The sequence below is a fragment of the Lathyrus oleraceus genome, chromosome 6 (genome assembly GCF_024323335.1).
Source record: "Lathyrus oleraceus cultivar Zhongwan6 chromosome 6, CAAS_Psat_ZW6_1.0, whole genome shotgun sequence".
NCBI classification, from domain to species: Eukaryota; Viridiplantae; Streptophyta; class Magnoliopsida; order Fabales; family Fabaceae; genus Lathyrus; species Lathyrus oleraceus.
Window position 1 is genome coordinate 54,649,582 of NC_066584.1, and position 16,785 is coordinate 54,666,366.

Consider the following 16,785-nt stretch of genomic DNA (forward strand, 5'->3'; position numbering starts at 1 on the left):
ATTTCGTGAAGTAGTCCATCCCCCTGATAAGAAACTTCAATTGACCCCCCATTAAGGGGAAATGACCCATAATGTCGACGCCTCTCCGGTAAAAGGCCCAAAGGGACATGATAGAATGAAGAATCTCGATCATTGTGTGAAAAAGGTTGGAATGTCTCTAGCATTTATCACATTTTTGACAAACTCAGCATTGTATTTCATCAGGGTTGGCCAATAGTAAGCAGCCAATAGTAAGTAGCCAATAGTAAGTAGACCTCAGTAGCTTGTGGGTGAATGCTCGCCCACCAATGTGACTTCTACACACCCCTTTGTGGACCTTAGTGAGAATTAGGGCGATCTCATCCTCACTCAAACATCTCAGCATTTGAGAGACTCCTCCTATCTTGTACAACTTTCCTCCTACCATGGTATACTACACAACTAATCTCTTAATCTTCTTTGTTTTTACTTCTTATGAATAAAGATCTTTTGTTATCAAGTAGGAAACTATATGGTTCATCCAATTTTGGGCATTGTTAACTTTTTTGGTGTTGCCCTTGGTTTTGTAGCAGTAAATTCATGACCATCAAGCTATGGATAAGCTTAGCGTTAATAAAATCAGAGTCACCACCGTGCTTTTATTGTTTCCAAAAAAAAGGGGAAAAGTACGAACAAAACCCAAAGATAATAAGTTTTCAAATCAAAACTAATAAAACGCCAGAGATTATAGGTAAGGGGGTTGGTTACACAGAGGGAAGGTGTTAGCACCCAAAGTGTCCTAGGTACTCACTCCTAGGGAGCCCTTTTTTATGGGTGCATATGTGTTTGGTATAAAAGATGTTTGAGAAAAATAGAGTGTGGGGATGAGAAAAGAATTCATTGATTATTTTTTTATGTTTAACAAGACCTTTGGACTTATGCCTACGTACCAATATAAAAATGAGGGATCAAAATCCCGTAGTTCATGGTAACAATTTCAAAGTGAGTGAGTTGTTTTAAACAAAAGTTTAATAAGAAAGGCATAAAAGGCTGATCGCGACTTAGTAAGTCTATGTGAATCGTGACTACAATTGCGCAGTCCTATCGCGTAGTTTTAAAGATTATCGAACCCAGAAGGACTAACAATCGAACGTATCGTGATCTAATATTGCTATATAAATCTAAGGCTGATGATTGTTCTATGATTTGAGGGATGAAGGGAAATAATTATAACGTAAATAGAAATAAGATATAGATATAAGATATAGGGGATATCGGTATGTAATACATTAAACTTCGGGGATTCGATAGATAGTTGGTGTAATCTTATTGGTTAAAATATTCTTCAGTAGAAATTATTTATAGAAAGGACTTAGTCTCACACTCTCGTTTTTAATGACTCTGACCATACTCCTAAACCAGAATGCTTGGCTCTCGCAGTCTCATTTTGAATTTCAAAGTATATTTTGAATATAGATAAAGTCTAATTAATCCTAAAGCGCTCTCGCTGTGTTTAGGATTAATGCCTAGTTTCAGCTATCTCGTTAAAATCTCAAACTCTCGTTCTTGTTGACCGTAACCTTAGTTTGTTTTGTACTCTCGTACGAAAAACAGTTTGATTAAAATAAGAAACTAGAACAAAAAAAATAAGTTTTATAAAAACTAACACAAATTATTTATTGAATCTCGTCGTCTCAACAGTCTTTACATACTGATACCTAAGGTTTTAGCCGGACATAGATCCGGTAACATACATGGCAATATGGGAATTTAACATACAGTAAAGCATAAGTAAATAAAACAGTAATCAATAACAAATCTGGGTTGCAATTTAAGAACTGGAATTGAATCTTGAATCTTCGATTAAATAATTCTGGCAGGGTTTGACAATGAATACCTTACAATTGAATCCCAAATGCGTAAAAAAATAGTAAACTGTAATAGTCCCAGATGTGGAGAAACTATCACTTTTACAATGGTAAGAAACTGCCTAGAAACTAAAAGAAAAATAAAGCAGAACAAAAATTAATCGTAGACTGAAAACTGGAAGAAGAGAGAGAGAGCCCTCGTGCGAGTCTGAGAGGTCTTTTTTATATCCTTTCATGATGAGTGGCGAGTGCCACTCTTGTAGCAACCGTTTTCAACTTCTCAAGGGTTGGTGGCGGGCGCCATCTCCCTATTGGCCTAATGTGGCGGGCACCACACTCTTTGGATAATGGGCGCCACAAGCCCATTTGCTTTGGTGGCCCATTATCCCTTTGGAAACCTCATTTTCTTCTCTTTTCTTGCCTTTTTCTTTCCTTTTTGCTACTTTCCATTTTTCTTGCGGTAAACCTTTTAATTGATAAATACATGCAATAAGCATAAAATATTGTGTAATAATGAGTGTTAATCGAGTAAAAAGCAATGCATATGGAGCCAAAAATACGATACATTTTCGCGTTATCAAACTCCCCCATACTTAAACCTTTGCTTGTCCTCAAGCAAATGTCGCGTACATAAAAAGTTTTGTAAACTATTTGTAGCATACATTATCTAGACTCGTAGAAAACACAACTACATTCGGATACTCATTCTAGTCTATAAACTTTACTTTTGTTCAAGATTGTATTAACAGGTACTCACTTCCACACTAAGGGTATCATTAGAACACACAATCGCAATGTTACAATCATAAGTCTCCCTCCTATACAAACCAATCCGAATCATGTTGTCATGCCTAAGCCTACCTTACTAAACCTTCTTTTTATCCTTTTTCATTCTGGCACAATCACATTAAGCCTGTTATCCTTTCACATTCATAGCAAGATAGTCTGTTAGTGACTATGATCTCATCATTATTTATTTTTTTATTTTTCGCACTTTGGCTCAAATAACATTTGAAGATGGTTATATCGTTGTGCTAAATGACAGGGTGAGGATCACATAACTTAGAGGGAACAACGTTTTTCATACATTTTGTAATCTTTTCTTCTTTTAAGCCTGAAATCATACACTTATTTGCATCGGCTTCTTCCGTAGCGTGTGCTTAGGATGGTGTTGACTGCTAGATAAACTACTTAAGGAAATATTAAAGGATAGAATTTAAGGCTATGGCATGACAAGTACTCAAATCGATCTTATACTTGGGAGATTTAAGGTGTTAAAGCGATACCGATCTTATAAAGCTTTTCCAAATCTCTACAATGCAACCTCAGTTTGATTTATAGTTCAAAATTTTTAAAAGATGCACTGTATCTCTAAGTCTAGAATTTTGCAAAAATTTTGTATGGCTCAAGTAAACAGGAGAATCAGTAAATAACGGAAACCACGCATAAAGACTCGACAACACATTGATATTTAACTTGACTGACACTTTAACAAAAATTAAAATAACCATAAAAATTATAAAATAACAAAAAGAAATAACAATAATTTAAATCTAACTAGAAAGCGATAAATAAAAAGCGGTAAAGCTTCCTCCCCATACTTAAATCTTGCATTGTCCCTAATGCAATGATGTAAGATAGGAAAGAAAGGTAGAACCTGGTTATGCTGCTACTGACGCCTTCTGCCACGTGTACGTGGACGTCCACCGTTCCCTGGCTGGTGAGGTGGCATATAGTTCTGGAGATCTTCCATACGAATTGTCAGTGTTTCCATTTCATCGATCAAGCCAGACATGTTCTGTTCGATCCTGAAGGCATAGTCGTGCTGATCATGCTGTATTTGGAGAAGGATTTGCATCATATCAGTTTGATGAGCTCATGTGGTTTGGATCTGGAGGTCTCGCTGAGCGTCTAATTCTCTATGCCGCAACAGTTCAGCATAGATCTCATCAAGAATGGATGGTGTCACATTTCCTTTTGGTCTTTGACTGGAAGATGTACCCGCAACATTTTCAAATGAAGTGTGTGTGGTGTATGGGTCAGTAGCGGGAGCAGTTTGCTTCGGAATGTGATCCTCGTCGGTGTCCCCGCATGCAGCTACATTCTTAGGAATGTGCGCGGGGATTTGGTTACGCACCGGATCATTTGTATAACAATAACTATCCGGGTTGCGCACATCTGTGCGATTTGGATTTGGGAGGATAAATTCTTGTAACACATTATTAGCAATTATTAGATTAAATTTACCGTCAGTCCTTCGTTTTTTACTAGTTTCATTCTCCTTGCCATGTCAATGTCAATGGCATGATGCGGGAGCGGGGTTAGTTTGGAGAATATTTCTTTGAGTCCTAGGACTCTGGCTATGGAGGTTATTAAACCTCCAAAAGTAATTAGGCCTCGCTTCCCATTGACAATGGCCTGCATGTGAGATAGCATAAACGGGGCGGTATTCACCTTTTGTGGCAAAAATGTGGTGAACAAATAAAAGAGTTCTTTTTTGTTCACCTTGTTAGAATTTGCTCGTCCAAAAATGGTGTGCGCTAATATTTGGAGGAAATATCGAATAGCCGGACTTTGAATTAAAGTGGCTTTGTTTCCCTCAAAACTATGGGTTACTGTATCGATTATTGCCCTCCAAAATGGTTGGAAGGCGCGTTGCCAACCCTCAGTATTTGGGACCTCACTTACTACACCATCCCCATGGGGAAAATGTAGCAGGTCCACTAGTTGGGAAAATGTAAGGGCGTATTCAACGTTAATTAAACGAAACTGGACAGTCCCACTGGAGCAGTTTGTGTTGGGTGTGGGACTAAAAATTAATGAGCTTAGGAATTATAATGTTAGTTGATCATAGACAGGGTCTTTGAGAGAGAGAAAATAATTCAGATTTAAAATATCTAGCATATAGTTAACACTATCTTGAATTCCTAAGGCATATAAACAGTGTTCATCGGCGTACCTTGTCGATTCGATCTTTCTGGCGCTTAGAGACGTGTACGTCTCCTCCTGTAATTCGCCTGGCTCACCGTTTTTGAACACTATTTCGTATTCCCTCATCTGTGCCATAATGGATTTCACACTCCTTGTGTAATATAGTAAGAATAGAGCAAGAGAGGAGATAAATATGTAAATGAGAGTTGTGGTTTGTTGGGGTAATGTTGGTGGTCTATATAGAGGTGAAGGTGGTTGGAAAATTAATTGGTAAATAAATAGCATTTACCATAGTCAATGTCTTGGTCCAAGAGTTCTGAAATTGGTTGAATGACATTAAGGCATTGTATGCATGCAAGGAACATCACAATAAAGGTGAGTTGAATGGACCAAAGTACACAGTCTGCGCGTGCAGGCTTGTGTAGTGGCTTGCGCTACTTTTGGTGTTGGTGGCGGGCGCCACTAGGGCCCTGTGACGGGCGTCACAACCCTCACATGGGCGCCACAATTGTGTGTGGCAGGCGCCACATGCAGTGTGGTTTCCCATGCGTGTGCTTTTATTTTGCTTTGACCATGCAATTCTTAATTTACCAATAATATAGTGTATGAGAATAGTAAACATGAAACATTGGAATGGAATTTAATCGCAATATTGACGAATAAAAGAATCGGATAGACGGGAAAAGATGAAATAATCTGTCTACTGGAATAAAAGGTAATAAAGTAATTAAATAAATTCCAATGTGTAAAAGTAAACAACAATAAAAATCCCAATAAGAAAATAAAATAAAATAAAAGTCAGTAAATCGTTAATCACTATAATAAATCAGCCATTACGGCGACTACTGGAAGGAGGAACGAATGAGTAGAAGTGCTGGTAAATGTGATTCAGGTTCTCTGTCACTGATCGTTGTATTCGTAAGTGCACGGATCACGTCAGAGTAATATAAAAGAATATCGATCCCACAGAGACCAAATCGTCAATCTATCGATTACTATTGTTACGATGTTTGTCTAAGGCGGTACAAATGAGATAATGATGTCGCAAAATAACAGTAAATAAAGGAAATGATAAATACAGTGCAAATAAAGATAAGCTTGAATGTAATTCACGTCAATTAAACGATGTTTCAATTGTCTAAATAGAACTACTTATGGGGCAATATTTTCTACTCTTGAAAAGAATCCATTTAACAGGAACTGTCGCTTTCGCGTATTCAGAACCGAGTTTACCCTTAAATTAAGGCCTTTTATTGTCACTTATAAAAGGTGCGCAGAATGCTAAAGTAGTAAACTTATTTTTAAGAAATAAGACTCGTAAACTTAGTTGAAAAGTGATTTTGATTTGGAAAGTTTACCCAAGGAGTTTCCTGATTTTAAATCTATCAACGCGTCTGAAAACAGTTTCAAAAATTAATTTTTTTTAAAGTGGTAAAAAGTTCCTAGTTAACTAAGCCAGGGTGCTTTCGCACTCCTTAAGTAGTTAAAACTAACCAAGTTTGTTTCAGAAAACTCGAATTAAAAATCAAAACAGCCTTTAAAGCATTTCTACAGATTCAATATGTGAAAATCTCTTTAACCGCGATCCTTACATTCTAACCTTTGAAAGATTTAGCCAGACATGGTAATACAAACAAATACAACGATGTTGAACATGATGAAAAGAAGTTTAAAATGTAAGGCGTGAAGAACAAGTAAAGCGTGTAAAATGATTAAAACGAGTAATAAAGGTAATGGTGAGAAAATTAAATAATGTAAAGACGATGACAAAGAATTAAATAAAGTAGAGCATGGCAAGAAATCAAATAAAGTAAAGCGTGGCAAAAAATTAAATAAAGTAAAGCATGACAAGTAAAATAAATAAAAGCGATTAAATTAGAACCTACTCCAAACGGATCTTTAAATCTGGTACAAGGAAAATAAACCTTTGACTTTGAAGATAAAGACGACAGCAAAATCAAAGTGCTCCAACTCAATTACACTACGGTGCGATAACCCCTCGATGTGACAGATTACCGCTTTTACATATGATAATATATTCTTAGTGTTGTAAACTAAGTTGGATGATTTGGAAATGAACTAGAACGACCTATTTATAGAGGAACTCACCAGCATGCAAAGACCATGACGCCCTTCAACTTCTCCTTAGTGGAAACGCGAAATGCAAAGGTGGCACCCGCCACCCCTTCATGGCGCCCGCCATGTGTGTGAATGGGAAAGTTCATGGGATCGTGGTGGTTTCCTCCTGGTTGAGGGCTGATGTGTCATGGCTTCTCCTATAGCGGTTGTCATGCATAACGTCATGTGTACAATATTTGCCGAAAAACCCTAATTTTTGGTCTTTTTGCTTCGTTTCTTCTAAAAAGGTCCCGAAAGAGCTAAATACCTGAAAACAACATAAAAGAGAGCATAACACAAGCAAAATAATACTCCCTCTGTTTTTTTTATAAGTCATTTTAGACTTTTTACAGATACCAATGAAGTTATTAACTTTTGCTAATTTTGTAAATATATTATAGGATATTCCAATATTATCCTTTTTAAAAATACTCAAAATCACTTCTTTCAAAATATACCAGATTAATCATTATGGTTTGTTGATGGAATATCTAGATTGCATTTATTCCAATGTATTCCATGAATAAAACATTAAATTAATTAAATTTATACGTGTCTTTTTCTATCCTACACTAATTCCTTATTTTTCTCCCTCCCAAACTAAAATCCATCATTTTTCCATCACTCACCAAAAGGATACGCTAAAGCACTCTGGGAGAAAAAATTAAGAAATGTTTTTTTGTTAAAATTTTTCCTCCAAATTCTTATGGCTCTTCATTAATTTTTTTTTTCAAATTTCCCTCTAAATATTTCATTGTACTTCTTTTTTTTTATTATTCATTTTCTATAAATTTAGACTAACCCACCTTGTATTATGATATTAAAATAGCTTTAAATCACATTGATCTCAATATTATTGCAATGGAACAGGAAGAATATGTTCATCAGCAAAATGCAAATATAGTGCCTAATCTACCCGATTTAAATATCAACATTGTAGAAAGTATTGATCTTAACACCATTCCAAATATGCACATATCTCAGATATCTTTGGAAGAAGATACTCATGACCCCATTGGTAAGTAACAAAATTATCATGCTCTTTATACCTTATTTGTTTGTTTCTTCATGACCCTTAAAAAAAATCTCTAGAATTTAATTGGTTTATTTTTTTCTTACTTATCATGTGAGTTTTGTGTGTTTTTTCACCCTTTTCATTTTTTTTCTAATGGTATATGGCTTTTCTATTTTCTCTGTGTTATTATAGAAAACAACAACATACAAAATGCTGATGATGATGATGTGGAAAACAACAACGTACAAAATGAAGAAAATGATGTGGAAAATAACATTCATGTCAACATTGAATCTGAATTTGGTATCATAATTTCTCTTTTAATATTTTTAAATTTATTCTTTTTAATCAATGTAATTAATATGTTAGTTTTCTCATATGTACAGATTCAGAAGTAATCACACAGAGAAGGATGTTGTCGAATTCTGAGAGAAGGATTATATATGAGGCTTTATTAGAGAAAAATGTTGATGGAAAATTAAAAAAAGGGGTGACCAAATTAGTGTCTTCTCTATTTTCAGTTAATATACGCACAGTACAACGTATTTGGAAACTTGCTGAGAACAGAGGAGTGCATGCTGATGTGACTCATAAAAATGTAGGAAATTGTGGACGCAAAAGAGTCCATATAGACCTTAATCTAGTGCGTGACATTCCTTTAAAGCAAAGAACCTCTATTCGGTCTCTTTCTCACGCATTAGAAGTAAGTAGAAGCACATTGGTAAGATCTTTAAAGTTGAGAGAAATAAGAAGACATTCAAATTCTATCAAACCTTATTTAACAAAAGAAAATAAGAGAGCTAGATTACAGTTTTGCATTGATATGCTAGATAGTGATAGCATACATAATAATGATCCCAGTTTTAAAGGAATGTATAACATTGTTCACATTGACGAAAAATGGTTTTATATGAAAGAAAAGTCAAGAAATTTTTATTTGGTACAGGATGAAGAAGATCCCAATCGTACTTGTAAAAGTAAAAATTTTATACCAAAAGTTATGTTTCTAGTTGCCATAGCTAGGCCAAGATTTAATTTGCAACAAAACGTAACATTCAGCGGATTAATTGGTGTATATCCTTTTGTCATACAAGAGCCCGCTAGAAGATCTAGTGTAAATAGACCTGCAGGTACACTTGAGACCAAAGCAATGACGTCAATTACTAAAGATGTTATGAGAACATTTTTGATTCAGAAAGTGTTACCCGCTATTAAAGAAAAATGGCCAAGAGAAGAAATCGGTCATCCGATATTCATTCAGCAAGATAACGCAAGAACACACCTTCATTGTGAAGATGAAGAATTTCGTCTAGCAGCCACACAAGATGGATTTGACATTCGATTAATGTGTCAACCTCCAAATTCACCCGATTTAAATGTTTTAGATCTTGGTTTTTTCAGTTCAATACAAGCCTTACAACATAGAGAGTCTCCTAATTCTATTGATGAACTTGTGAGTGCAGTTGATAAGTCTTTTCAAGAATTTGAAGTTACCAAATCAAATCATATATTTTTAACACTTCAATCATGTATGATTGAAAATATGAAAGCAAGAGGTTTCCACAACTATAAAATTCCACATATGAAGAAAAAAATGTTGGAAGCTAGAAATCAATTGTCAACACGGTTAAAATGTGATAACCAATTGGTGCGAGATGTTATGGGATATTTAGATATTGTTGCTGATGATTAACCATTTTAAAATTTCTCTATTTGTAATGGGTTATTCAGAAAAAAGTAAGTAAAGGGTTATGTTCATTCCTTTTAAAATTGCTTTATAATGGGATATTTTAAACCAAACAGTAAATTATTACGTACTTCTAATTCACTTGATTAACTAAAACAATGGAATAAAGACTTACAGAAATGTAACTATAGTAAATAAGGATTTTAAAAATCTCTTCAAATGAAAATAATCATTTCAAATCAAAGGTAATTATAACAATATTAAATTTTAATAAAATTTTGAAAGATATATCTTGCGTAACTTCTTCCATTCTTCTTTGCGTTCTGCTTCATCTGAAGTTTCATCTTCCTCGCCTAGAAATTTATTTAAATCTATCAATCCATTATTCGGAAGGATATTTAAATCAATGGGATCTTCTTCGTCTTGTTCATCCTCGGAGTCTTGTATGATTTCTTGAAAAATTGGATCTTCATCATTTTCTTTATCGGTAACCTTATCAGAAACTATAAAATCTTCTACTATTTCTATCGATGGATTTTTGGAATATTCCATTGCCAATTTTTTTAAGGATTTTTTTGTTATGATAGGAAGAAGGATTAAAAAATGAAAAATATATAAAACTTGAGAATTCACGTTGAGGAGAGATATTTCTGAGTTTTATTTGGGAGTTATATTCTTAAGAGAGAGGAATTTTGAAAAAATCACAAATTAATAGAGTTTTATGAGAGGAAGACTTTTTCTATAAAAATTGGACTGATGCATTGAAAAACAATATTCATAATGTCACTCTGCATTGGAATACAAGGTTCACTGAATTATGAAAATTATAGAAAAAAGAGATGAATTAGGGGTATTTTAGGAAGAGAAAAATTAATTCTACATAGAAATTACAAAACGACTTATATTTTGGCACAATTTTTTTTCCAAAACGACATATAATTAAAAACGGAGGGAGTAATAAAGACCTAATAAAAATGTGAAATCTGAGTCAAAAACGCGGTGTAATTCAGTGTGATCAGTCACTACATCCATAAAGCCGTGGAATTCCACACGGAGGGTGCTCATCTCGCCTCTCAGATTGGCGACATCTGTCTTAATAGCTTCGATGGCAGCAGCATGATCGGTAAGAGGTGCAGCAGGTATAACTGGGGCATGTGATTCAGCATCAAAGAGATAATTGTCATGGTGATCATGGATTTGGGGTGGTGGTCCGTCCAAATCATAAAGCCAGTTGTTCCTATCATGTACACTCGTCCTAGGGTCTGGCAGGATAAACAGGTGTACTGATTGGCTGTTAATGAAGAATTCAAACACATTCGGGCCTAGGTTTCTAATGATACCGGTGTTGACACAAAATCGGATGTTCATAGGTCGTATAACCCTGACTACTGGGTAATGTAGTCCCATTGCATGCGCTATCATGGTCACTAAGCCTCCCACTAAGATTGGTCCATAGTCTTCCTGTGCTATACGGTATAGATTAGCTATCATGAATGTAGCCGCGTTAACAGGTTGGCCCTGTGATGCACAATACATTATAAATAGTTCATCTTTGGACACAAGGGTTCTGTTCTTTTCCTTTCCAAATAGGGTGTGGGCTAGGATCTTATGAAAGTAACGAATGGCAGGGTTATGGATGTTCTCTGATTGCATAAGGTCCGACTCGAGATGGTTGTTTCCAGTGATGCTACCCCAAAAGAGGTCTAATTGATTGTCCACAAGTATGTCCTCCTAGGTGATGGTAAAGGTATCAGGGCCATTAGGACATCCTAGGAGTTCAGTCATTTCTCTTTGGGTGTAGCAATAGTCTTTGTCAAACAACCTAAAGGTGATTAGGTCTTTGTTAAATCCCATACCATGGTTTGGTAGGTACACTAGGGAGCTTAGAAATTCTAGAGTCAACCTAGTGATGGAACTAAACTTTCTCTTGATAGCAAAGGTGTCCCAACCTAGTTGGTTATTTAGGAACATAACACTGTCTATTATACCTAATTTGGTCATGGTTGGTTCATCTGGGTATATGGTTATTTTCATTTCTCTCTGAAATAGAGTCTCAAAATGTCTCCTTTGAGCTCTGCCTCTGAAGACTATATCCATGTAATATACTTGCTGCATTGTGATAGTCAGTAGCTAGATAAAATCAAGTAGATAATAACATTAAGTTAGTAATGGTCAATAATACATAAATTTACTGATTAACTTTATGAAAGATAAATAAATAGAATAACAAAGAAATGAAAATTAAGCAATAGTAATAATTATAAAATTTATGATGAAATTAAATAGTTAAAGACAGAGTGTGGGTTGTCTCCCACCAAGCGCTTTATTTATTGTCGTAAGCTCGACAGAAATAGGATAGGTGTTATTCTTTCGAATGAGCCCGAGGCTCTGCAAGCTTAAGATTTGCAATGAAATCATTATTATCAATGTTGTGGTAATGTTTCAAACATTGGCCATTTACTATGAATGGTTCGCTCGTTTTTCCTTTTATCTGTATTGCTCCATTCGGAAAGATATTAGTAATTTCAAAGGACCAAACCATCTAGAATGAAGTTTTCGGGAAAGAGTCTGAGGCGGGAGTTAAACAGGAGTACTTTGTCTCCTTCCTTAAACTCTTTCCTTAATATGCGATTGTCGTGCCATTTTTTTGTTCTTTCTTTATAGATTCGGGCATTCTCATACGCGTCTAGCCTAAGTTCTTCTAGTTCGTGGATATCTAATATTCTTTTCTCGCCTGCGGCAGTATAATTGAGATTAAGGGTCTTAATGGCCCAGTATGCTTTATGTTCTAATTTTACCGGCAGGTGACATGATTTTCCATAAACTAGCTTAAAAGGCGTGGTTCCTATTGGGGTCTTATAATCTGTCCTATATGCCCACAAGGCTTCTGGTAATTTCGAGGACCAATCTTTCCTAGAGGTGGCAACTGTCTTTTCTAAGATTTGTTTAATTTCTCGGTTTGAGACTTTTACTTGCCCACTCGTCTGTGGGTGGTAGGGTGTTGCTACATGGTATCGGACTCCATATTTCAGTAATAGCTTTTCAAAAATCCTTGAAATAAAATGGGATCCACCATCACTGATGACAAGTCTCGACACTCCGAATCTAGGGATGATTATTCGCTTAAAGAGTCTAATTACCACACGTGTGTCGTTCGTTGGAGAGGCTATGGCCTCAATCCATTTTGATATGCAATCGACTGCAACAAGGATATACTTGTTACCAAAAGAAGATGGGAAAGGTCCCATAAAATCGATTCCCCAAACATCGAAGACTTCTACTTCCAAAATGCCTTTAAGCGGCATTTCGTCGCGTCTAGATATGTTGCCAGTGCGTTGACACCGGTCGTAGTTTGTGATTGCGATGTGGACATATTACCACAGAGTAGGACAAAAAAGTCCGGCTTGCAAGATCTTAGTGCAAGTCTTCGAGGTGCTTGCATGTCCTCCATAGGGAGCAGAATGACAGTGGGAAATCACGTTTTCTACCTCATCTTCTGGGACACATCGACGGAAAATGTCGTCGCCGCCTCTCTTGAAAAGTATAGGCTCATCCCAATAGTAGTGTTTAAGATCGTGGAATAATTTCTTCTTTTGTTGGTAGGTCAAGTCTGGCGGAAGCATCCTAGCTGCTAAGTAATTGACGAAGTCAGCGTACCATGGTAATGTGTGTCGCATTACGCGAAAAACCGGCAGGAAAATGAAACAACAGAGCCGCCACCGTGCGTTATTTATCCCAAAGGGGGGAAAGGAAACGCTCGAAGTAAACCTGGAAAAGACATGGTCTCGCGACCAGAGATAGATGGGATCGGGAGTCGGTTATGCGAAGGGAAGGTATTAGCACCCCTACGCATCCGTCGTACTCGACGGGATCCACGCACAAAAGGAAGAATAAAGGTTGCTAAAACTGCTCAAACATCACGCACCGGCTGAAAAGAGACACAGGAAAACAAGAGAAACTAACTCGGCAGGATATCGCATCCTGGGCCTACGTAGTCTGTCAGGCACAGACATCAGAGTCGACGTAGTTCGGGACGGGGGAAATGTGCTCGCTAGGATATCGCATCCTATGCATACGTATCTTCTCGGACTAAAGAAGAATCAGAGCACTCGTAGCTCGGCTAACGCACGCCAAACAAGACCACACAGGAAACCGACTGCCAATCGCTGGACTTATGTCAGACTCCACACAAACATCTAAACATGGAAACCGAAGGCCAATCGCTGGACTTACATCAGACTCCGAACCAACAAACACACACAGGAAACCAACTGCCAATCGCTGGACTTACGTCAGACTCCAACAAGCAAACAAGACACAGGAAACCAACTGCCGATCGCTGGACTTACGTCAGACTCCTACACACACAAAGGGGTTGAAAAAAAAAAGGGCGCCCAGAGAGATCAGCTCATCTCCTGCCTACGTACCTCATCTGGTATGAGGATCAGGGCGACGTAGTTCCCCTACGCAGGGACAAAGGACCTCTAACCTAACCAGAGACTGGGAAATGATATACTAGAAGGGAGACTAACTCGAGCCTAATAGTTATCATGCAAATTCACCATGGTCCTAGGTTAAGGTTTCTATCTAACTTGCACAGGGAGCAAGCTAAACCTAAACAGCACAAGCAAAGTAAACAATCACACAAATAGCACACACTATATACAAACAAAGTGGGCTCACACAAGGCTAGGATGTGAAACACAAGCCAACTGGAATCGGGTGTAGTTAGCTCTTAACCCTAACATTGAGAGTTAGGGTGAAGCAGATGAAATGGGAAGTGAGGGGTGTGCCTCACAGCTCTTATCCCTGGCTTGGGAGAGCTTGACTCAAATAGAAGGTGTGGGAGTTCAGAAAGCAAGAACTCTTCTATCCACATGTGACTGACTCAACAATGATCTTAGGTTAATATCCACAATGCATCAACATGTAATGTGAGCAAAGGGATGACACACTGACTAGCAGGAGATGGATTACACATCTCTTTTATCTGCCAATTGCCTTATCAAAGGTCTTTTCCTGCTTGGCACAAAGATAAACAAACACAAGCATTGCCTCTTAAGGAGGACTTCAGACAGGTGCCTGCCCAAGTAACAGGACATGTCTTCTAGACTACATGAAGTCAGTGAGTTATACCTTAATGCTTAAGCAACCAAGCAAAGCAAAAACAAGTTCACAATGAACTTAAGCAACTAGTGTACCTGAAAACAATCCAACTCAATCAGTATACAACTCAAAAAATCAAACAGACAGTTAATAGTCCACAGTCAACTGTACACAATCAAACAAGCAATGCAACAAGATGCAAGGCATAAGCTCAACTCAAATGAGCTAAGAGCCACCTACAAAACAAATCAAGATTAGTCAACATCAACCAAATAATCCAACTCAAGCAAATGAATCAATCCTCTTATGGCCATGTGCTTCTTAACCTGAAAACAAAACTCAAACATAAGCACAAACCACTAGGACAAGGCCTAGGGTCAAAGATGGAGAAATAATCCAAAATAGAACATGAAATTTGACATGAATCAAACTTCAATCAATTAAGAACATCATCCAAAAGGTCTCATGTCCATAGCATCAACCAAATTCATTTCACAAATCAATCATGGCAAGGCATGCAAATTGAAACCACATTGAGGCAACAAAATGAACAAATCCACATTAATTCCAAAATGATTCAATAAATCACAAGAAAAATCATGGCTAAACAGAACACATCACATGATCAACACACCAAAAATCAAGGCATTTGGACAAGTTTAAGCATGGCAATAAAATTCCATAAGGCAAGGCAAGCACAAACAAGCTCAATTGAGACACAAAATGCTACATCAACTTAGCACAAGCCTAAAACAGAATTGGTACATGGTAAAGACCTCAAACTAAAGCCACAATAAACTTCAATGTGTCTAGAAACAATGTGCAAAATTTCACATTCATAGGATACACAACCAGCATTTCACAAAGCATGAAAGTTCATGACTATTCAAAAGTCCACAAATGGCAATCCAGAAAGAGAAATCTCAAACAAATCAGAAATGAATCTAAAAATTCCACAAAAATTCATGATCATTCATAGCATGCATAGAAAGCATCATACAAAAAATCACATCATTTAGAGTTCATTTGGCAAGGCAAAGAAAATCATCAAATTGAGCAAGCAATGGTGTGACACACATTGTCACACCTACATTAACCAGATCATATCTCAACAACCATAAATGCTAAAAATGCAAACTCAACACTAAAATGACCAGCAAGATGTCTAATTTAAGCATACCAAATTTCACAATCATTGGACGAAAACTCATCATTTCACAAAGCATATGGCAAGGTAAGTCAAGAAAACACACATGTGAACAATCCCTAGGCCAAAACATTTTTCATCCAGGCACAAATTGTGTAAAAATAGTCAAAACAAAACTAGACATCATGAGGAGAACAATGCAAAAATTCCCATGCCATTTGGATCATCCATTATTTATTTATGAATTTTCAAAGTGAAGAAAAAAAATTAGAAACACATGAAATGGCATGTATGAACATGGATGAAGGAAATGAAATAAAAGGCAAGGCATATTTGGAAAAGTCACGAGCCAGGGATCGAACAGAGTTAACATTTGAAAGTGGCGCGTTTCCTAATGAAACGCACCGTTTCATTTAATCTGCGTGGCATGGTAAAGCAACGTGAACCTATCATTCTGCCATGTAACTGCCAGCGTGGACCAATGCATGCTCACTAACAACCAAACTCATGCAAACTGCGCCGGGAAAGATCTACAGCATTCTGGAAACAAAAGCCCTAGCTTCTTCATCAACATTCATCGTGTTCTTGAGCTCAAGAACACATGTGCACAGAAATTCAAACTACTTATATCATTGGACTCATCTTTCAACATACATCAACATGCCACACTTAATTTGTTCTAAATCAACATGTATCAAAAGATTCGAAGCCATACATTTTCATGTGTCAAACTTAGAATCAACATAACTACTTCATTTCTTCATGAAAATCATGGATCTAAAGCTCAGCATGCTCCACGTTCAAAGATATATCATAAGCACACAACAATTTCATGAATCATGACATTCGAATTCTAACCTTCAAAGAGATGCAGAAGTGAAATCAATGGATTCAGGTCTTCAAAGGCAGAAACAGTCGATCCTTAGCTCTTATATGATGGAATGGAGGAATGCTC

General features: G+C 36.8%; 1 protein-coding gene across 1 annotated transcript; it reads left to right on the plus strand.

Moving 5' to 3' along the window:
* Positions 1-7,736: 7,736 nt before the first annotated feature.
* On the plus strand, positions 7,737-9,583 carry LOC127093979 (uncharacterized). The gene is made up of 3 exons (XM_051032864.1): positions 7,737-7,893; positions 8,083-8,193; positions 8,277-9,583. Exons 1-3 carry the CDS (start codon positions 7,737-7,739, stop codon positions 9,581-9,583), a joined length of 1,575 nt encoding a protein of 524 aa, XP_050888821.1.
* Positions 9,584-16,785: the final 7,202 nt, after the last annotated feature.